The sequence below is a fragment of the Phyllostomus discolor genome, chromosome 2, assembly GCF_004126475.2.
Source record: "Phyllostomus discolor isolate MPI-MPIP mPhyDis1 chromosome 2, mPhyDis1.pri.v3, whole genome shotgun sequence".
NCBI classification, from domain to species: Eukaryota; Metazoa; Chordata; class Mammalia; order Chiroptera; family Phyllostomidae; genus Phyllostomus; species Phyllostomus discolor.
This window is the reverse complement of record NC_040904.2, coordinates 64,745,285-64,769,357: the sequence shown is the minus strand read 5'-3', so window position 1 is coordinate 64,769,357 and position 24,073 is coordinate 64,745,285. Positions and strand designations below refer to the sequence as shown.

General features: G+C 36.3%; 1 protein-coding gene across 18 annotated transcripts in view; it reads right to left on the bottom strand.

Moving 5' to 3' along the window:
* The window catches only part of ROBO2 (roundabout guidance receptor 2), a 1,287,372-nt gene that overhangs the window by 161,694 nt on the left and 1,101,605 nt on the right, over nucleotides 1–24,073 (bottom strand). For all 18 annotated transcript variants that reach the window (XM_036017926.1, XM_036017927.1, XM_036017925.1 and 15 more), the window contains exons 3-4: nucleotides 4,181–4,338; nucleotides 1,910–2,030 (exon numbers count right to left, since the gene is read on the bottom strand). In XM_036017926.1, coding sequence (XP_035873819.1) covers nucleotides 1,910–2,030; nucleotides 4,181–4,338 — 279 coding nt within the window. The remainder of the gene's footprint in view (nucleotides 1–1,909; nucleotides 2,031–4,180; nucleotides 4,339–24,073) is intronic.

Genomic DNA, 24,073 nt, shown 5'->3' with positions numbered 1-24,073 from the left:
AAATGTTTCTCAGCTTCCTAAATCAATTCTTCCAGAGGAAGTGCCTCTAGACAAATTCAATCTCTTCAGTTTATAGCTATTTTCAAAATACTTTAGAAGTTCCCCTCTAACTCCTGACATGTTTAGGGATCTCCTGTACTTCCATCATGTCTTTAGCTAAATATTTCATAACACAGTTGCATTTTGGTAAGTCTAATTGCTTGGGTAAAGGGATTCAACACTCTCAATTTCTTTCTGAAGGAAGTAAATGCTGCTGTAATGCAAAAATTTTGTGTTCCAAAGCGTGTGGTAATTACGGAAAAATAGCATGAGTGTTTCTTTAAATAGAATATTCTTCTTGTGGGCTGTTCTTGTGGGTTTTCAATGCTAATGTTAAGTGACCACTAATTTTATGTAGTGCCAGACAAAACTGTATTTTATTCATTATAGATGAAACACATTTTGGGACTCTTACAGATGACTGCGTGAAATTTAAAGGAAAACTGATGCTTGCCTGAGCTCTACAGGACAGAAATTTACATACACACTTTGAACAATTTTATTTTTACTCTTCAATTCCTTTAATGAATTATGGGGTTTCTCCTGGCTTTGCCATTTGGGACTTCAAGCTGTTTAGTATCTGCAAGGGGTGTTACCAGAGATTACTCAGTACTCAGAGTGATTGAAAAGAGAGGCCTGAGTTCTGGTACATATTCATAAAGCACATCCTAATGCCCTCAATGTAATGGAAATCAAACTATGGCTCTTTTTTGCATTGTGGCATTTCCTTTGTACCTTGGGATGGCATTTCCCAAACAACAGAACGTTTCTTTAGGGACTGATGCAGGATTCTGGTACTACCCTTGGGTGTGTTCTAGAATAATGACCAAAAATAAGATTTTATCATATCATGCATAGGACCAGAAAGTTATTTTACTTGCACAAAAAAGTAATTTAAAAATCATAATTATCTCTTGTATGTTGAAAAGAAAATCATATAGTATCTGCAATAGTGAAATCTATTACAACATAGATATTAGCACATACAAATATACTTAAGTATCTGTGTATACACATGTGTGTGCATGTGTGTGTACTTAATATACACATCTCTGTACAGAGATGTGAACGAGGCTTTGCTATCTACTAAAGGAAATGTTTCATATCCTAGGATTTTTAGAATCTTTGTCCCCACTTCTCTGTCATTTTATTTCTCTTTCAATTTTCCACAGCTGCCTTGAAGTATTTTCCTTACTTTACTCAGTCATCTTTATTATCCACAATTTTCTCCTTAATTCTTTCTCCACTATTTCTGTGATACAGATCTATCAGGTTTTAACCAATTAATTAAATTACTTTTGCTAAAGAGGACTTTAGTTCTTAAAGTTGAAGAAACAAATACATAGCAAAATAGTTTATTTTTCTTTCTAATTTTGATTGTGTGTGTGTGTATATGTGTGTGTGTATATATATATATCTCCAGCTAGTCTTTTAATAAGCTAAAACTCCAAATACATCCATTTGAAATTTTAAAAGTATATAATAACTGAAATATCTTTGTACTATACTGTTTAATTAAAAAAAATCCCTTTTCTTGCACATAATAGGTTCCTGTTAAATGCATCATAACAGGACAGATGCCAAATTTTAGAAAAACATAATATATCAACCAACTTTTGAGAAAGAACAATTGTTTACATTCTGATGAAAGGTAAAATTCTATAAATACATGAATTCAGTAGGTGAATTAACATCTCAGATGTTTTATTTTTCTTCATGTCAAAGATTTCTCCTTGGAGACAGAACAGGAAAACAAGGCGATTCCAGTCTGTCACTGCTCACCTCAGTGATAAGGAGCCTTTGTTTACAACACTTGAAAACAAAGGATGAGTTAATATAAACAGCAATTCATAATGTAAAAGAGTCTTACCAAAGACAGTTAGCTCTGCTGGGTCACTGTCTCTCTCTCCCACCATGTTGGTGCCAACACAGGTGTACATCCCTGCATCACTTTTCCTGGTGTTGGAGATCATCAGTTTTCCACCACGGATCTGTTAAAAAGTAAATAAAGAAGAAAGAAAGAAGAGAAAAGGGAATGGGAAGGAAAAGTCACTAATAAATAATTTTGAATATTTAAGTACCACATTCGTTTTCCCTAAAAGAGCGAGCTGAGTGTCTAAGACTCAAACTCTCCCACTGGTTTGACATCTGCATGTGTCCTTTCTTCTGTTCAATTCTCCCCCAGTATAAGCCTCCAGCTCCCTCTCTAGGGAATGCTCCTGTAAGGCCGTCTTCCTCCCCTTCTTGATCTTGTTTTGACTCTTGTGACCACCCACCCCCATTAAATACTAATGGTTGGTCTTCACCCTGCAATCTGGTTGGATGAATTGCTATTGACATTTGTCATAAGAAAGGGGCACTGAATATCTGCTTTAGATAATAAAATGAAAACCAAAGGATGCAGAGGGATTGCACAAGTATTTAATGAATTCCTCTATGGGCTGGGCAGTTTTCTAGGCACTTGAACATTAGTAATAATCCAAATATAAAATTTTTGTGCTAGTGGAACTTACATCTTCAGTTGTTCATATTAATTATCTTGGTCTCACCTTAATTTTATTTGTGAGATAATTTTTGAAGAGTAGAGCAGGTTGGACAAAAACAAATCCAGTGTTTTGAATGATGACTGTGAGTTGGTACAAATCATTGGTTTTTAATATCTTCTCTCTAAATGTCTTAAATAAGAAGCATTTGACTGAATAAACAAATGTAATTACGTTAAACTGTATGTTTGTTAAGGAAGATATTAAAGAAGAATTAGGAGAATTAGGTTTTTGGTCAGTGTATCATTAACTCATAGCTTCCTTTCGAATCTTGGGTGTTTTATTTTATTTTTTGTATTTACTTAATCCAACAATCTTCACTTCACCATGATTTAGAATTCTTAAAGAGATATGAGATAAGAATGTGCTCCTTTCAGTTGTTAAGTTTTAAATTCACAGGGAAACAAAACTCAAGTAGGTATAATTTTATCAGAGATATTTTAGGCTTTAAAACTTGTCATGCCATAGAAAGTAATTTTCAACTTTATTTTTTAAAATTTTACCTGGGAAGAAAAGACCGTCAATGTGTTCTTATATACAGTAGAGCATAATGGACTCTGAGTTATAAAAATGACCATGGAGGCTACTTCTCCTCCCCTTGAAGATGAGTTCGGCAAGATGCCTTGATTTGATTGATGGAACTAAAGCACATTTTCAGTAGAAGGAAGGTGCTTGCACATTGGGACATGCCTTCTCTTGCTGTAGTTGGAACCCTGAGATCACCATGGGAATGAGCGTGAGCTAGCCTGCTGGAAATTAAAGGCCATGAAGAGAAGAAGGATGATGCCCATTTGAGGGTCAGTCAATTGCCAGAAACGTTAGTAAGGCTATCCTAGATCATCTAGCTGTCAGCACATCTTTAAAAAAAGCCACAGAAGAATGAGAAACCCCAGCAAAGATCAGCCACGCTGGCCCAGAGGGAAGAGCAATCAGCTTACCCACACACTCATAGTCTAAATGAAATAGTTACTATAAGCCTCTATGTTTTGAGGTGGTGTCTTACAGAGCAAAAGCTAAACGATACAAACATAAGGTAGAAACCCTTGAACATTGATTTTACTCCATCACTGGGAGTCCATTTTCATAACTTTGGTACCCAAGCACAGATCATTAGCAACCAAATTCTCAGGGGCAATGCAGATCCTTAGAGTGTCAACAGTTCAAGCCAGAATCACATAATTATATGTTGTGATCTCTAACGTGGTCTTATGATGCAATCACAAGGTGCATATAAGAAAAAATATCTTCACTTTTTTGAGTTTTTAAAGATAATAGACACCTGGACTATATGAAATTTTGAAAATCTTTGAAAGGGCTAACACTATAATACTGAACCAAACAATATATTCATACACTCAAGTTGATAAAATTCTTAATCTATTATGTACAGTGGTTTACACAATTTTTGTCTCTTGAAACCTCATTCCAAAATTATCAATTTTGGTTCCCTTTTTTCAGTTCTTTCAATATAGTGGAAAAAGTAGTTAGCACTCAAATGCAGGTTGATGATGTTATTAACAGTATATAAAAAAATAAAATACGTGAATTTTAAGACTCGCTATTCAATCTCTCTAGGCATTCATTTTAGGTTAACTCACACTTATTCTTTCTTCCTTGTCATCAATCCGAACTTTGTCTTTTTTCCAGTAGATGGTGGGTTCTGGGTGTCCCCGGGGAGGCTGGCACTCCAGGATCGCAGGCTCTCCAGCTGCCACTACGACATCTGTGGGGTTTTGCCTGAAGTCATCTCGCAGCACTGAAGAAAAACAATCATAGAAAAGAAACAAGTTGTGTGCACAGGGTCTGTGAGCACGAAGGCACGCCTGTCTGGGAGGGAAAGTGGGGTGAGAAGTCTCTGAGACAGCCCTTCCTCATGATGTGAGTATGGACAAGAGCCACACTGTTTTCCTCACACTTCAGAAGATAGACTCATTGTTCCCCCTGCAACGCACTAGCACCCACATACACAGAGCTACATTTCATTCTCTCTGCATCTCCACCTGCCGAGTGACATCTGGGCAGCGTGACACTCGGAGCAGAGATATCCCTTACAGCAGTTTTGCCAGTCGGAATTTCCCCTCCTTTCATTAGGAGAACAGCAGGTTGGACCTCTGCTGTAACCTCCGAAAATCTGGCATGCCTGGCTCTCCAAATGTCACCTATCTATCTCTGTGCGCTTTCTTCCTCTGGCAAGATGGAAAGCCTACAGAAATAACTTGGCCCCATCAGATTGCAAGAACACTGAGTTTATTTAGCAAATAAGGGCAAACATTCAAAAAAGTAGTTCAGATAGCTAATATACCACATACCTAAATTGCCTCTGTTTTCCCTAACTTCCTGGGCATTTTCTATTCTTTGATATTGCAACACTGACAAGTGTGTTTCCTAAGTGTGCATATGGGTAAAACAAACAAACATATACACTCAAATTCAGGTATGTGTATATGTACTTGTATTATACATGTATACACACATATTATATATATACATATTATATATGCATTTTCACACACACACACATATACACACATATATATAAGTGAAATAAAAATGAGGCAGCTGGCGCCAGCCTGTTATGTGAGTTAACTGCTGTAAATGTGGATCAGGCCAAACAAGCTGCTTTCGGTGTCTGGCAATGAGACCCCTTCAAGATTCTCCTTCTTTGTTGGGCCCAGTCTCTAGGTTAATTGTCATTCTCCAAATAAATAGAAATCTCCGGTCTTGAAAATAGCTTCAGAGACCACAGAGTGACTTTTTGGGCTTTGCTTTTCTTGTCTTTTGCAAAACCTCCTTTAACACAGTTTCCATCTTAATGAAGTCAAGGCCCTTTACGAGATTAGAGAAACTTGTCTCCTATTGAAGGAGCAGTAAGAAAGAATTCAGCACAAATTGCTCACTCTCAGTTTATAAGCTGATTAATTTACTGCTTTCGATGCTAAGGAAATGTGCTCCATTTTGCCACGGTGAACTGCACATTTTTTTTGTTCTTTTGTCTAACTGGCAGGGAAGGTGTGATTTATTTGCGTGAGGATTTGCTTCTGAATGAGCTGAGAGAAGTGTGCATTTCAATGTGACATTCGGCAGGGGGATGAGAAGAGGTTTGTGGTTCCCTCTTGCAGGTAAATCCTCCAGGGAGAGCAAGCTGGTAACTCATTTATATTCTAAATCCAGAACAGCTGCCTATTTATGCAATGTTAAGACGTGCAAAAATATGGTAACAGGGTGGTGAGCACCCCTACAATATCTGCTATTGGCAGCAAATGGTGTTTTGGCCAGCCCTCAATCTGTTCCAAAATGATGCATCTGGCCAGTTGCAGGACATTCTCCAGAGCTGGTCTTCTAATAAATGACATGCCCACAAGTCCTTTGCTCAAATATACTTAGGACCACCTCAAGTCATTCTGAAACACAGTTCCACATCAGTGAGCAACAAGATAAATGAAGGAAAAAAAGGTCCTTTGACATGAGGGGACAGAAAAAAGAAAAATATCATAACAAACTAAGGACTGCTCCCTTAAACAATATAACATGTGTTTATGGCATTCACAAAAATAGAAAATGACTCCAATTTGCAAATGAAGCCAAGAAATCTAACATCAACCGTAATTTTAGGCTTTTAGACTACTCACCCAGAGAGTAGGTTGAGATAATAGGATAATTGGTACTGTACCCTCTTCAACTTGTAAAATGCTCTTTGGGGTTTGTATAGTATTCAGTTAATTCATTTTTTGCTTAGCGATACCACTTCTTTTACTCTAAGTCTTTGAGCTAATAAAATGTGTTTCTTATTTCTTTCTCTCAAATAAAATGTTCAAGAGAAAAATATCCCTTTCAGCAGATTCTATCACAGCAAAGAGAGAACTTGCTCTTAGGAAAAAGTAAAGTCATTGTACTCATCACAAATTTTTAAGATTATATATGTTCTGATATTTGCTTATATGTTTCTGAGGTATGCATATGCATTTATAAACATAAGCAAAGTAAAAAGAAATAATATTTATTTTTCCCAACTTTGAGTTTATTATTCATTTCTACCCTGGATTTTGCCCTGTGCTTAATTGCAGGTGATGGGAATAAAAGGTGTTCTTTATGGCAAAGGATTCATATATTTTGGATGAGGGGGATGAAAATGGTCTTGCAAATGAAGAGAAACAGAGCAAGTCCTAATTGAGTCTCTGTATTTTTCTCCCTAAGTCCTTATTCTAGAAAGAACCAAAAGCTCCATGTTCAATGTGGCTTGACAGGTAAGCTATTGTAAGAGCATACAGCAACATAGGTATTAGCTATAGCTCCAAACATATCTTTAAATAAGGTGAAGAGAAGTAAACCTGAAGAACTGAAAACAATATGGTAAAATGACAAAAGCTGGGAGGGTATCAGTAAGCTATATTCTAAAGAAAAAAGCATAATAGGAACACTATCGATGTAGTACTTGCTGCAGATCTAAGTTTAGAATACAAGACTTCACATCGCCATGGGTAAAATAATTTAATTGGCTACAACTTACATATTCATCTCTGTATATCAGCTACAAAGCAGAAATGAAAGTTCACCCAGCTAGCTAATCATAAACTGGATTAGATTTGATTCTTTTTTACGTTGCCACGCACTGCGATTTAGGAAGTTATTTTGGAAGATCAGAAATTTCTGAATGATTAGTGTGTTGGGTTAATTATAGTTTACATTTATGGCATAAAGATGTATAACAAATCAATTCAATTCTGCAGAAACATATTGAAAACTAAAATATGCTTGGCAGTATCCTATAAAATTGTTAAGGAACATCAAACAAGAATGATATAACGATGTCGTGATAGGCCTTTCCTCTAATGCCCTTAGGGGTCACTCCATCCCTTCTCTAATCCCCTCCTTTGGACTGTGGGCTGGACCTCATAAGTTGCCTTTAATGAACAGAATATTGCAAAGTGATGAAATGGTTCTGATATTAAATTATAAAAGATGATAAATTTCATTCTCATTGTCTTTCTCTCTATTTTTGTCTTTTTCTCTCTATCCCTCTCTCTCCACAAATGTGCTTCTTCAGATCATGTAAGATGCCATGTTGCTCAATAGGGAGGTGCCCTTGGCAATGATCCGGAGGCAGCTTCCCATCAACAGCAGGCAAAGGACTAAAGCCCTCGGTTCACCTCGAGAACCCAAACCTCGACAAATCAGAACCCTAAGTGACAGCTACATGTATGCCTGGGTGCAGACACTGCCCCAGCTGAGTCTTTGCATGAGTCCACAGTCCTGACCAACACTTTTATTGTAGCTTTGTGAGGGATTCCACAGCAGAGGGCCAGCTAACTCCTAGCTGGGTTCCTGACCTCAGACAGTGAAAGAATAAATGGGTGTTGTTTTAAGCTACTACATCTATGGTGATTGGTTATACAGTAATAGGTAACGAATTAGTGACCTACACAAACTTTATGTCTAGTTGTGCCTTTAGAACTTACATCTTTAATTCCTGTTTCCTGACAATCCCACATTCTTTTATTCACCTAGGCTTCTGTTCTACATTAATAGTCCTCAGGAATTTTCTTTACCTCAATAAATAAAAGTTTTTTTTTAAAGTAATAACTTGGACATATCCATCTTAGTTTATTCAAAGAAATTAGGAATAACAATGAGATGAGGCTATATAATTAAGGGCTTCTGAAAGATACATTTCTGAATTACAAGGTATATATGTGTGCAAGGTGACATGAGAATGGTAGAGCCTAAAAATATTATTGAGAAAAGTATTCATATACACCATTGGATAAAGAAAACCACCCACAACAAACTAAATTGATAGTGAGAAGGTATCTAAAATGAAATTGTAACTAAAACCATGGTTAGCCACAGATGAAAACTACAGCAACTCAGAACAACACTAAACATAGGGCTTCTTGGCCAGCAGGTGTTCTCTCTGCACATGTGCTGGCTGCCAGAGCTGTGTGGCACAAGCCTTCTCAGTAGAAAGCTGACCACTAGTCTTAAGAGATGCTTATATGGTGTGCATTTTTGTTTACAAAGAAAAAATTTGAGGACATCTTGATACTTAGAGGAATACGCAGAAGTTTTAGTCGTGCATGTGGATAATGTATGAAATTACACATTGGTTTTCAATAAGATTTTTTAAAATGCTCTTTTGGATCAGTTAGCAGGTATATGCAATAATACTTTTGATCACCTTATTTTAAAAGTGACTGACTTCCAATAAAAAATGAGTATTTAATGAGCATATACCATGTGCAAAATCTAGCATCACAGATATGCAATAGGTCATGTGAAACGTGGACTTTGAGCTGAGTGTGTCTGACACTAGACTCTTCATGGTCACCGCACTACACTGATTTGTGGTATCACTTGCTTCCACTTACTGTGTCCCCACTGCCCTAGTTCAGAATGACCTTATCTCTTCACTGAATTACTGAAAGAATATCCTATTTGAACTTTTTCTCTAACTTCTCTTTTACATTCTCCATTGTGGCTATTATGAGTTTGCTAAAATGTATATTTGGTCATGCCAGTTCCTTTTTCACGACTTTTTAAATGGCTTTTCAGATGAAATTCTCTTCCCTACTTATATTTCCAGGTACATCATGGACATTTCTGCAGTCATCCTGCCCTGGACATCTAATTATTAATGTGCATTTCTGCTTGAAAATCTCTATCAGGTAACCCTTTGTTCCCTTACTTTTTCCTACTTCTTCCTTTAAACACCTACTGCTCCTTTGATGTCAACTTCATATTCACTCACGTGAAATGCTGTTCCTTCTGTACTTACACTTGGTAACCTTCCAAAATGCTCCCTCCTTGAAGGGCATCAGAAGAGCTCATCAAGTGTTCTTGATGGGCTGATTGACTTGATGAAGTTCTCTTCAAGAGGTGTGTTGCAAGATTTTTGTTTTTTATAAAATAGATTACAATGTTTTAATTGGATTTTAAAATATCATTTATAAAAAATTAATGTCACTGGATTTATAAGACAGTGTACTTGACTTGTCTATGTACAACCTCATACATCTCTACAATAAAAGCCAGGCAGTTCGAGAAGGTCAGAAATCAATCACTTAAAGAAACAACAGGTTTATATACAACCAGTAAAACTGTTAGCACAAATTATAGTATATCATAGTAGATATCAGAATGGACTAGAAAAAAAAGTGACAGTCATTCTTACAACTGGTACACATTATTTCCTTAACCCTATCACCACCAACATCATCACCATCGATCATCATGGCGAGTGAACAGACACAGTCCCAACCAGTCTAAAACACAGGTCCTCTCTACTCTGTTTTTTTTTTTTTTTGGTCTTGTCTGCTGCACTAAATGGCTGTTGTCAGCAGGCATGCTGTGACCCCAGGGGGAGCTCCATCTTCAGGATGGAACTGCAGATCTGAGTAGTAGAAAAATCTGAGTTCTTGATGACATAACTGGACAAATCAATCCTGAAGACTGTGTTGAACTAGTTTCCTAGTTATGTGAGCTAAATATGTTTTCTTTCATCTTTAGGCCAGTTTAAATTGAGTTTCATCTTTCAACTAAAAGCTCCCCAATGACAAGCTGTATTTTTCCTGAAGTTTCAATGACTGGAAATACCAAATAAATCCAAATAGGAACCATCATTCCCAACACATGATTATATTCAGAACAATGAAACAAAATATGGTCAGAATGGGCAAGACAGACACCAGTTAGACAATAAATTCTGATATTTAGGGAACAAGTCATAAATGGTCTCTTCTGCACAGAAGGAGAATAGGAAAGAAATAACTCAGCGGGGAGTCATCCTGCTACTGCTGCTCAAGCTGACACTCTGCCACTGGCACCTTTGCTGCATGCTGACAATTCCAAAAACGAGATGTTCTCACCCACTGTCCCCACTAAGACTCCCTGTGCAAGTAAATTCACTCAGCAAATGATTCGGATACACCAGGGGTATGACTTGGAGCACATTACATAAACAAGGATGCCTTGTGACTTGTTCATTTTCAAGTCATAGCATTTTGTGAAGCCTGGTATTCTACAGGGAATAAAACCCACAAGCACACAATTCATGCAAGAGGAACAGCCAGCTCAAAATCTTCGCCAAGCCTTTATTCTTGAATCCTTTTTTTAGCTCTGCTCTGTCCTCACCCACAATATAATCTGAAGTCCTGCTAACAGTGCCAAATCTTCCTTAATGTTTTCCATTAATGTTTAAAACTCGCTGAAGGATTCTTAGAAATCGCATGGAAACATCGTGCTCTCTGTAATTTGTATCCATAACCTCTGTAATGCATATGTTCTCCTTGGGGACCGAGTGTTGAGATCATTCATAAACTCTTGGATCACATGCGGCACTGCAAACTGGTGACATCTGACCAAGGCAGACTCCAGGCCTGTCTCTGGCAATCATTTCCTTTGGTTTGAGTATGGAGCCAGCAGTTGGCAAAGCTTCAACACTTGGAAGTCCTATTTTAGGCAAAGCCTAGCATCTGATATTTGACAGGGATCTGCATACCCTACCCATTAGTCTAGGAGGAAGTTAGGGATTGAGGCTAATTAATGTTTAATCAGTTCCTCTTTTTTTCTTTCTTAAAGTGCCATTGTCCACATAATTGTTCATGTGGGATTGATGTTTCCAGAGTCACAGAGAGCCCAAGGGACTGCAGGAAACTTAGAGGCTGTGCCCAAGCACAGCATGTGAGGAGGAGGGTGGGGTCCAGAATGCAGGTTCTGGCCTCAGCATGTTTAAGGCAATGTCTTCCTTTCCTGCAGAACAAAATCCTATTCTCCTCAACCCCCAAATGTTCTGCTCTGCTATCCAAACAACCTTGTAGCACCTGCAGGTGTAGGGTTAATTTTAGTCTTGGTCACAGAGATGCCTATGACCCTGGATATTAGAAGAAAGAATACATTGACTTTGAAATTCAGAACTACAAAGGCTAGCAATTTTTTTAAAGCATCAATAATGTTCCTTAAGATGGTTATAAGGGGAAAACAACCTTTCTCAAGCTTCTGATACTATCCTCTTCTTTCTCTAGATCTGGGTTTGGCTATAAATAAATAAATAAACAAATAAATAAATAATCACAGTATCTTCATAGGATTTATATTTATAAGATGATTACAAATAACCATCTGTCTGCTTCTTGCTTTTCAATCTGGCTCATGCCGCATGACCCTCAAGTCTTCAGCCAGCAGTGAGGCCGCAAGGCATCAGGAATGCTTATTATAGGTGCTGTGTAGAAAGTCTTTTTTTCCCTCTTTCCCATTTTTCTCCCACATCCCTCCCTCTCCCTCCCTCCTCATTTAGCCCTCACTATTACACAAAAGAAAAGAAAAATTTGAGGGGATCAATGGTCATTTACATATATTTGTAAAAAATTAATTCAATGTATTTATATGTTTATGTGCACATTTAAACTTAAGTGTGTGTGTGTGTGTGTGTGTGTGTGTGTATCACTGGCTGGTGTGGTTCAGTGGATGAAGTGACAGCCTGTGAACTGAAAGGTCTCCAGTTCGATTCTCAGTCAGGCCACATGTCTGGGTTGCAGGGCAGGTTCCTAGCTGAGGGCGTGTGAGAGCCAATTGATTGATGTTTCTCTCACACATCAATGTTTCTCTCCCTCTCTTTCTCCCTCCCTTCCCCTCTCTCTGAAAATAAATAAATACAATATAAATATATAAATATTATATATATACCAGTATATATTTAAATTCAAATTTCAGAATTCATTACTGTCATAGTTACATTTGTCAATCTGAATAAAGAATAAAGAGTGTTATCAAGTAAATATTAATGTGCTGCATTATTCTGGGTCCCAACTGATTACCTTTTCCTCGTGCCTTGTTAGACCTTACCTGAAGGCACTGGTGTGTACAGCATTCTATCACTGCAAAGTTCACAAAGCTACACAGTCTCAGCAACATCTTCCTGTCACTCCACCCTCTCCAAAATTTTGCCCAGTTATTGCTGATATTTCTCTCCCATGGTGTATTCTGATGTGTGTGATCAACATGAATTACAATGCCAAGTAGCTGCCAGATGTCATGAGTTATAAACTCAATAGTCTAAGGATTATTACACATTAGGACACCCTGCAGTGCAAGGGTGTCCTGGAATTTATGTGTTATTTATTACCTATTGGCAGGGTCTCAAAGTAATCTCACCCCTGCTGATGAAATGATGGTTGGAAACCGACGGAGGTCAAGGTCAACCTTCCTTGTCAAGAATGCCAGTTACTCAAAACTGCTAGTACCTTACCTTTTTTTTTTTCTTCTTTACCTGAACCTCAACAAATCCTTGCATAAGAGGGATATACATTATAGTGCATCATCCATGGGCTTCCAAATTAATTCTGCTGATTTCACAATTTCTATCATTTCACCTATTTTAACAACACATTTTTTAACCATAATCTCTATAGGTCTAATTTAAGAGGGTAACCATGAATCCACCATATCATGAACTTAAAAATGACCCCTTTGAGAGGACACTGTTTCTTTTCCTCTTTTACCCAAGAGCACAGACCAAAGCCAAACTCCATGAGACCTATTTGGATTTTTAACACAACAACACATGCATTTTTTAAAAAAGTCATGTTCTATATGCCTGTGGACTCTTTGGTTTTTCTCATCCAATATTAAGATTTGCATATGTTCACACCACAAAATATGGGCATTACTCTGAGCTGTCATGAATTTTGCTGAAATGGATGTAATTTGATATCCCATATTCTTTGGTAACTGTTCTATTTGATTACCACATGACAAGAAGCTTGAAATGTTTCCTAATCCAGAATATAACATATTTATTTTTACACTGGTTGATTTTTAAAAAGCTCTATCAACTCTCTACTGTATCCCAAAGACCCAATACCCTTCTTTTCTTTTGCCACCAAATGAATTCTGAATGCTGCAGTTAACATTCAGCAATCTCATTACCCATCCACCATAAATCTTCAAAAGCATCACCATGTTTTGACAGCTAAGCAGGAGAAGTGGAAGCAAGGAGCATATCCAGGCACTTTTTGTGAATGCAAATGTGCCAAACACAACAGTTAAATTATTTCAGAAAATGCATACTACACCACTGACAACTGAAAAACAGTGTGCTTAACAATCTTTGTTTACTTACGACAAGCCCAATTTCTTTGTTCCTGGTGCTAAGTCCCTACCCTGTTATCCTACTCTGCCAACTTTGCTATATAGTCTATGAAGAAAAAACAAAACAAAACAACAACTGACACTTAAGAACAAATGATAAGTATCTTTTTAGGTGTAAGAAATAATGAGTTCTCAAGTGAAAATGTACATAAGTGTGTTTTCTCCAAATGTATTTAACTACTTTAAAATTCACATATATATTAATCAAACTTTTATATTTTGTATGACACTAGAATGAATTCATCTTAAATACAGAGATTTAAAAAGTTTCTTCCTTTGGTATACTCTGGAGCCAACCTTGGCCACCAACCTTGATATATGAGGGAATAAATCAAACTGCCTTCTGTGTCTCTGGCTGTATTTACATTTTCTGTGTCCTACTGTTATTCCTAGAACAAGGTCTCATACACCTTTACTCCAAACAGTCAGGGGCAAAAATGAACAGACAGAGACACTTCTTTCTCACTTGGAGAAGCACCAACTCCACATACAGGGATGATAACTAGCTGTGTGTGCTTGTTTTCGCTTTTGTGCGTGAGAGGGTATCAAGACTTGAAGGGTTTATCAAAAAGTCTACCACACCTTCTTCATTTTGTCCTAATCAAGGCTATTCGTGATACCACATTATTAAAATTTGCTAATTAGCCCCGGCTGGCATAGCTCAGTGGTTTGAGCGCAGGCTGCGAACCAAAGCATCGCAGGTTCGATTCCCAGTCAGGGCACATGCCTGGGTTGCAGGCCATGGCCCCCAGCAACCGCATATTGATGTTTCTCTCTCTCTCTTTCTCTCTCTCTTTCTCTTCCCTCTCTAAAAGTAAATAAATAAAATCTTTAAAAAAATTGCTAATTAGTATATTCCTAATGTTAGCCATTTTCATCAACCATTCACCCAACTCTTCCCCAAAACTGTCTACAAATGTTAAAATTAGAAACTTTTTCCTGGTACTATCAATGAACAGTCAGATTGTAACTATTTGGAATGTAGGGGAAAATGTCTAAAGTGTGGGAAACAAAAGGAAAAGGTGAAGTTGGCAATGGGATGATTTTCAAAAAAATTATTAGACCCTAAATAATCAGATGTTACATATTTTTATCCACTAATGTCTAAAGCACATATGTAATACTGACTTTTACATGTTTTTTCCATGTTTATTTAAAGGAAGATCTTGCTTTAGTGAGACCACATGTGAGATGGCTACAACAAATCCCTGGGGATGTTGTCGGTTGATAAATTTTGGTATGTAGTTTGGACTAAAAGACTTCTAATTTCTCTTATAATATTCCAAGTAGCTGGAAAAAATTTATTCATTCCTTCCAAAATCCAAAATGGTCAACTTTACTTTTGAATTGGATAACCATATATTTTATCCTGCATATTATACACTTTGGAAAGCAAAAGAAGGAACTCTTCATAATTATGCCAGGAGAGTTCCAGAATATCTAGGGCACATGTTCACTTACCCCCACCTTAGTTCTATGTAGTCTGCCCTCTGACATTTCTACAGCCTCGTCTTGGTCCTCTCGGTCATAATACTTGACCCACACTGGTCTTTTCTCATGTCCTGGAACACAGCATGCTCTTTTCCACCTTAGGGCCTTCACAAATAAGTTTGTTTTCTATTTCTGAAATATACTGTAAGTAATCCCTCTCCACCAGTTGTCCCATTCCTTTCATGGAGCCTGGAACTTCCATTTAATAAATGTTTATGGAAGTATTATTACTTTGCAAGGGGGCAACATGGCCTTATGGTTAAACTAATGGGCTTAGAGACCTGAATTTGAGTCTCAGCTCTGCTACTTTATTCACTGGATGGTTTCATGCAAGTCTCATATGGAGTCTCAGCTTCCTCATCTATAAAATGGGGATAGAAAAGCATATGTCTTTAGATTGTTATAAAGGGTAAACAAAGTGGCCTTTGTAAAGCATGTGTCAAGTAAAAAAAGCACTTGACTGAAGAAAATCATTATCGTCTTTAGGAATTAGGAATACTAGGAAACAAGAGTGGTCCTTTCATTCTATTTTTGTATTGAGTTTAAGTAAGTTTAATGGTTTTCAATTTTTAATTCCTTTGACTGTTAAATAGTTAATAATCTTCAAGAACCCTGTTTATAAAATGTTTCCTTAAGATCTTGAGGGTCACACAGTCAAATACTATATGACTGTTACTAGACAGTGATAATTACTGTAAATTAGTACTATAGGATCTGGGATTGACATCTAATGATAGAACCCTGAAGTGAAATGCATTGATGCTATTATTTATGTTATAAAGTATTAAGAGGACAATAAAATGTTATTAGTTTCTCCCAATCCAAAAGTTTGCTTGCCCAGTTTCTCCCCAGTTCATTTTTAAAAGGCAATTTTAAGATGGCACTTAATTTTGCTTTAATTCACACCAAATAAATTGTATATTTTTCACTTTTTTTAAAAGATTTTATTTCTTTATTTTTAGAGAGGGAAGGGAGGGAGAAAGAGAGAGAGAGAGAGAGAGAGAGAGAGAGAGACATCAATGTGCGGTTGCTGGGGGCCGTGGCCTGCAACCCAGGCATGTGCCCTGACTGGGAATCGAACCTGCGACGCTTTGGTTCGAAGCCCGCACTCAATCCACTGAGCTACGCCAGCCAGGGTTATTTTTCACTTTTCAATCAGGTCTAGTTGCAACTATTTATTAGTGGTAACATAAGAGTTTTTTAATCATTTCTCTTTTATTTAATAAGTACATACTGCATATTTTGTCAGTGCAAGGTACTATATAACACACTAAGGAAAACAACATATTTGAAGCAGAAATCTTTCCCTCAAGGTACTAAAGAAATTTGCTAAAATAACCATGTATACAATCTGAGAGAATAAAAAGCATGTAGTAGAAGACAGCTGTGTTGAGAGGTATATTGAAAATGCACTAAATTACAAAAGAGGAAAACACTGTTTTCCACAAGAAAGGCTTTTTAGAAGAGCCATCTTCATGAGCTGGTTGTGGAACATGCACTGTATGCTTTAATTAATGAGAAAAAGAAAAGAATCATGCTGGAATGTGCTTGCATGCACACAAAACAATCTCTGGAGGAATGCACAAGAAACTAATAATAACAAATGCCTTTGTGGAGAAAAACAAAACTTGGGAGCAAGGGATGGGAGAGGGCAACTTCCCTATATCCACTTCAAGCTTTTTGATCCCTATAAATGTATTAATTACTTACTAATATATGTATTTAACAATGTATCAATAAAAAGAATATTCACTAAGCCTGTTTTCAGATCGTACTATCTATCCCAACCAGATTCAACACAGAGTTATGAAGAGGTTTTGAAAGCCCGTGTTCTCACAAGAGTCTCATGCAGTGATGCAAACTGCAAGTTTATGGATGAATGGTGCTTTGAAATATAAATGTCAATACCATATCTGTGGGATGGTGATAGGCCTGATCTCAGTGATCAAAATATATAACTTGATTAATTAGTTACTTTCGAAGATAGAATAAAAATTCAGAACACTTTAGTGTTGAGAAGTCTCTTCTTCTCATTGAAGATACATTGAAGGCCTAGTATGAGGTAGGTGCAGGAGATCTGATGGTGAGTGAGATGACAGCCTTTTGATCTGGACTGGGCCCTTCAGGGCCTCAGCAGAGGCCCAGACACAGAGTGAGGAGGCAGTGGGGAACAGCGTGCACCGGTGACCCTGCTTTCGTCGTCAGCGGTGCAAACCATCACATATGTTTACTGTCAACACATGGCCCACAAAAGCCAAGATGCAGTTTACTTTGAAAAATTTTTCTTCATCTCTCTCACATTACAAATTGTAAACCCACTGTAAGTACATGAATCAAGGGAATTATAAATGATTTCTCTTTTAAAAATAAAAACTAACATATCTCCATTTGGAGGCTTTCCTTCATCAAGTTTTTTTTAAGGTAAATATAAAAAACCTTGCTTAACTTTACAAAAATTTTGGTTTGTTTTCTGTGATATGTCTATGGCTTTTACATTTCTCATGATTTGGACATATAATACATCATTAGTTTTTTATATTTTAAAGGTGAGGAAAAGGATACATGTATGTGCAGGTTACTCAAACTGTTAATATAGTTTTTCCTATAGGATGATTATTGGTGGTTTATCATTAAGTGAATTATATTTCATCTTAAACCTATAATTAACTCTTGAGGAACTTTCCTTTCTCTATACCAATAAATTAAATTTTGTCTAATCCTTTGGTTTATGATAATGTCAGCTCATTAAAATGTTAGTTAAAACTCATTAAAATGCATACTGAGAGGTAACAGCTTCATTACTGTAATATGATATAAAGAAAAAGAGAATGCTTTGTTATCATTTAAATTGTTTTAAAAACTGAATATATTTGCATAATAAGAGTCACGTATATTTTCAATAATCCTCTAAATTAAGCAGATCAATAATTAATAACATATTTTCTAAAAATAATTGTGTTACTGCAAAATCCTGGTTGTTTTTATTTTTACAATATAAAAAGTGGCCTTGGAAGATTGTTTGAAATAATACAAAAATATGCTAATATACTCTTCATTTATCTTTATATATATAAATATAAAATGTATAGTTTATACAGTGTTTCTATACAACAGTATATGACTTCATCAAATTACAGTTAATTGTCTTCACTAGGTAATATATTGTGCTTTGTATGAATATATTATATCACTAGCTTGAAGAATCAGGCGGAAATTATATAGGAAATTAGCTATATCACCACTTCAGATATAATTATTTCATTTTTCTCTCCTGTAGTAGCTAAGCCAAAGTAGGTGTTTGGTCATATTGCTGAGATTTAAAATGTGGAGAATTCCTGTAGTGATTTTTTGGTATTGTCTCCCAATAGTAATTATTCCTACATGAAATAATTACTATTAAAGTACTGCCTAAAATATATCTAATTTAAATGTTTATTTCCTATCTTATGTTCCTATCCTAATTTTCCCCCCACTAGCCATTACTCACAAGTACTTTGTCAGAAACTTCCTCATCTTAAAACACAGTCATTACCACTTAAAAATGGAGCGCCACAAACACACATTCTTCATAAGTAATTTTTGCCAGTCCTGCCTCCAAGCTGATAACTCTAAAATGAATGTCTACAGACTTGAGTTCTCGGAAACTCCAGACGTGAATCTACCTGCCTGCATGACATCAACACTTGCGTGTTTAGGAGTATCTTAAACTTAACATGGCCAAAACTGAATTCTTAACTTTTTTTCAGACTACTCTTCATCCCCCCAATCTTCCATGTTTTTGTATGTGAAGCCATTGCATACAAATTGCTCAAGTAGTTATTATTTTTGGACACACACATACAAACACATACATGTTGTCCACAGTAAGGTCCAATGACTATAAACTTACCTAGAATCTATTCATCTATTTTTCTTTATCTTCTTTACTCCTGTCACTTGGTCTGAGTTACTATCATCTGTCATAAATACTGCACCTGACTCTTACCATTCTTATTTTTTAAAAATAATGTATTGATATGAGAGAGAGGGAAGAGAGAGAGAAAGAGAAAGAGATAGAGAGAGAGATATCAACTTGTTATTTCACTTATTTATATATTCATTGCTTGTTTCTTGTATGTGCCCTGACTGGGAATCAAACTCACATCCTTGGTGTAACAGGATGATGCTCTAACCAACTGATATGCTTAACAATCTTACTTTTATTCATTTCCTTCTTATAGCCAATACTCCACATAGTAAACAGAGCAACATTTTTAAAATTATAAAATAAACGTTGCCATCGTCCTCCTTAAAATTCTCAGAAGGACTCATTGCATTTACAAAAAACTCCAAAGCCTTACTCTGGCCAACAAGGCATCTTGAGATGTGGCCTCTCATCACATAGTACCCACTCCTCTTGCTCTTTTCTTCCCAAGCCACACAGGGTCTTCCCTTCTTCTAGTAAGGCAATGACTTCCTTAGGTATTATTTCTATACTATACACCGTGGAATGTTCTTCTCCTAAAACTACCTTTAATGTGTCCATTATTCTTGGTTCTCTGCTATGACTACCCACCCTAAAGAAGCAAGAAAGCCACACATATCACAGCTCTCGGATATTCCCACCCCCCCGCATATCACATATCAGTATGTGAAATTATTCTTGTTTGCCTATTTGTTCATTATCTATCTGTCTTCAATAGAATGGAAGCTAACTCTTCTATGAAAGCACAAAACAAGCTCATTTGGTTTACTGTTGTCTTCCCAGGGTCCAGAATGGTATTCTTGGTGTAAAATAAGTATAGAGTAAATATTTGCTGAATTATAATTCCTGTCATCACCTAAACAGGATATAGTTGATTATTACCTATGAATTGTTAGTAGAATGTTCCCTAAAATGGATTAATGATTTTATCTAATAAATATATAAGAAATTATCCATCTTGGTTTTAGTAAAGAATACAGTGTGCTCTAAGAGGCGTTACTGCACAATGATCTTCCATGAAATGGAAATACTTTCTTATTTTCACATTTAAAAATTAACTAAAATTTTATATTATTTAAATGGTCAGAAAAAGTCATAAATTTACATCATTGACCTTTTCAAGATCATGTTCTGAATGTTAAATTAAAATATCTCAGTTGTCTAGTAGGGTGGAATAAATCATTGTTTAATAGTGGTCAAGATTTCTTGCTTGTAAGGTTAGTGGAAACCTCCCAATGAACCTGCCAGATAGGCAGGTTTATGAAGGAAAAGACAGGGTTTCCAAAATGCCAGCAACATCCAGTTAATATGAGGGTCAATCAGGATTCGAGTGTACTCCTTGAAATTACTGTGGTAGAAATTCAGGCATAACAGACAATTTATAAATTCTTAACCCAATATAGTATAGTAAAAATTATTAACTTGGTAACTAAGGTTTTCAATGTAATCAGTTATCGTGTCATGATGTGAGATGGTATTTTTGAACAGTAGGCTAAATCTATATGTAATTCAAAATTCATGATGAATTTTGCTTTTCTGAATAAATCTCTATATGAGCATGATTCTGTACAGTCGCTTTTTGCATTAAAAAAACTGGATAACAAAAGGTAATGATGAGTGAGTTGCAGATAAGTTACACTGCTGTCTTCCTATGTAATGAACTATTAGAGTTTTTCCAATGGTATGATTAAGCTCTCAAGATTTCAGTTTTTATTTTATTTTTTAATGTGTAAGTCAATCTCTTCCTTCAATAAAAATGAATGTTTATTCAGCTTCACTCTTCTTTCTATTTTCAATTTTTAAATTTTTTAATGCTTAAATTTTTATTAACAATTATTTTAATCTATCATGTTATTTGTCATTCACACAACCATAAACAGTTGATCAATGTACAAGATACTTGGCCCATTAATGAAATTAACAGTTGAAAGAAATTATATTCAGGGCCAATATGACCAAACGTGTCTCCTACCATCAAAGGTCCCAAGTTCCACTTAGCAATATTTCTTCTTAAACGTGCTCACTCCCAAAGTTCAATAAGCCATATTTAAAACCACTGAATTGTCTATTTCTTTAAAATAGTGAATCTCATGGTATGTGAGTTACATCTCAATAGGGTGACCAATAAACATTCTCTGTCAAGGTGAGATACTCAGTGACTGAAGCAGTTAGTGAGCCACACAGAAATAAGGAAGAATGTTCCAGGCAGAGAAAACAGCAAGGGCAAAGGCCGTAAGGCAGGAGCCTACCTGGCACATCTGACACATCTTAAGAGTCCACAATGGCTGGACAGGATAGGGTTCAGGGAGAGGAGATGAGCTCAGAGGGGCCGCAGGGGCCAGACAGACCACACAGGGTTGTGAGGGCCATAGTAAAGACTATGAATTGTATTCTGGTTGAGAAGGCAAGTCAATCTGAGGAGGAACATGATTTGACTTACACTTTAAGACAATCCATTTGGCGGACAAAAGACCTTTAAGGGGTAAAGGGCAGATGCAGGAAGACTCCTGTTTTGGTTCAGGCTCCAGATGGCAGTGGCTTGGGCAAGATGGTAAGAGAGGTGGCAAAATATGTATTCAGAAGGTGGAGAAAACTCTCCTCATTGGTTTCTTTTATTCTCACTTATTTTTAATAGAACACTAGAAAATACATGTAATCTTCTTGGTGATAATTCATTTCTAAGAGGGGGTGAATCATTCTGAGTTTATATTTTTACAATTACAAGCACAAAGAGAACCTTGCACAAAGAGAACCTTGCATCTTCAGCTACTCCATACCTCCTGCAAGTTAGACCAACAGGTTTTGGTGAATGGAATCACCAAATCAGTTTAATTCCTGATTTTATTGCTTATTAGCTGTGGGATTTGGTACAAGTTATCCAACCTCTTTAAGCTTCTGCTTCTTCATCTGTAAAATGGAGATAATAGTGCCTATCATCTAGGGTGGCAAGAGGATTAAATAAAAGCATTTTTGGCATTTAGTACATACCTGGAAAAGAGAAAGTATTCACTTATCATCATGCTTTGCATAATTAAAAAGACAGTGATGTTTTAAGTTATATATTCTCCCTCATACAGTATATACCTCCCTACAGTGACAATCTTCCTAATAAGTACATATATAACAAAGTAGCAGATAAAAAACAATAAAGTAGAAACTTCTCCGTTATATTGCTAATCTATTATAACAATGCAATACTTAATAAATAACTTTGAAAAACATTTTGCTTAAGCAAAGTAAAGTTTATTGGGTAGAAATATTCCATTTAAATATTTATAATAATTTATTTATGTAAAAAGGTATGACTTTAATTTTACTTTATATTAATTAAGAAAAAAATCAAACTTCACCTTTGGGGTAATCTTTCCCATTGAAAACACATACAAAAAGTAGGTCAAAATTTTTAGCATATCAGAGGCAAAGAATGACTACTTCAATACCAAGCAATTTTATGCCTAATTCTTATTAAAGAATTATTTCATTTTAGTTTAAATGTAAATATGCTAACACAGACATTAGCTCCTCAAATCACATTTCCACTAGACTCAAATTTGTACATTTTCTTTCTCTTTATATTTTTAATTACTGGACAAATGTTTTCATCATTTACTAAGTTGGGTATCTGATGCTCAATACTACGTAGCTATTGCTAAGATTAAAGATTAAAGTATATAATTATTTCCAGATCACATAAAGGAAAAAAATGATTGAAATAGCAAGAGGAAAAAATAAAACCAATGAGGGGCCTCTCAGTGCCTCAAGAACTAAAAATTACCTACCAGTTCCATTTCCCACCCTCCAAATGCCTGTTAGTAAGAGGAAGGCAGTCCGGCCCACCCCCTGACATCTTTAATTGACTTCCTAGAGGGTGTTATCAAGAGCTACTCAAGCGAGGCTAATAGTGCCTGCAGATTGCCCACACACGGCAAATCTGGGTGTGTTGGACTTTAAAGGGCTGGAGGGAGAACCTAATCTCTACTCCAAGTGGGATCAAGAATCAAGATTTATCTAAAAAGCAACAAATAATCCTTCAGCACTCTTGGGACAGAAAGAAGATGTAATGGGGAAGCCAGGGAAATCGATGCCTAAATGGGGACATCCCCAAGGTGCTTCACATCACCATATTTAGATTGTGACCCAGAGTTTTGAGTTTTATTAGATGATGGGAACTAAATGACAGGAAAAGACATTGGCTACGCTGAGTCTTCTTTTTGACAATTAATGTTGAGTCTTGTGAGGGCGCATTGTATTAGGAAGAACCACCTTCTGTTGAGATGAAACAAAAAGGACCTGGCAGAATTCACACAAACCCATTCATTTCAGTGTTTAAGACGTCATCCCCACGGGGAGGAAAGCACAGCACATATGGTACCTACGACCTACTGTTTGGATTGCTGCCTACGTGCATCAGGATAAAAAAAAAAGTTTTGTTTCCTTTTCATTTTAGTTTTGCCACAGAATTTCTCACTTCTGTACATTAGAACTCAATATTTAGGTAATTGGAACAGAGGGAAGTTTTGGACACAAAACTCAGCATGTCGTATATTTTTAGCTTATATTAAAACATCATATTTTCACATGAATCTCTGCCCATTAGCCCAGACTGTCCCCTACCTCCCTGCTACTAAGCTAAGATTCTTTCCTTTGAAGCAGGGCCAAGCCTTGAGGTTTCTTCCATCATCAGCAAAACATATGTAATTATGTTTCACGTTCTCAGATAGCAACTTGTGTTCGTTCTTAGTTTTGGATCTTCAATGACTAATTTGCCTACTGTGTCTGACTATGAAAAAGCTCACTATACAAGTAAAACAAAATAGCTTTTAACACTGTTTTTACTAGTTATTATGCAATTGCATTCTATTTATTTGTAGTTCTGTATAGAATGTACTCTGAC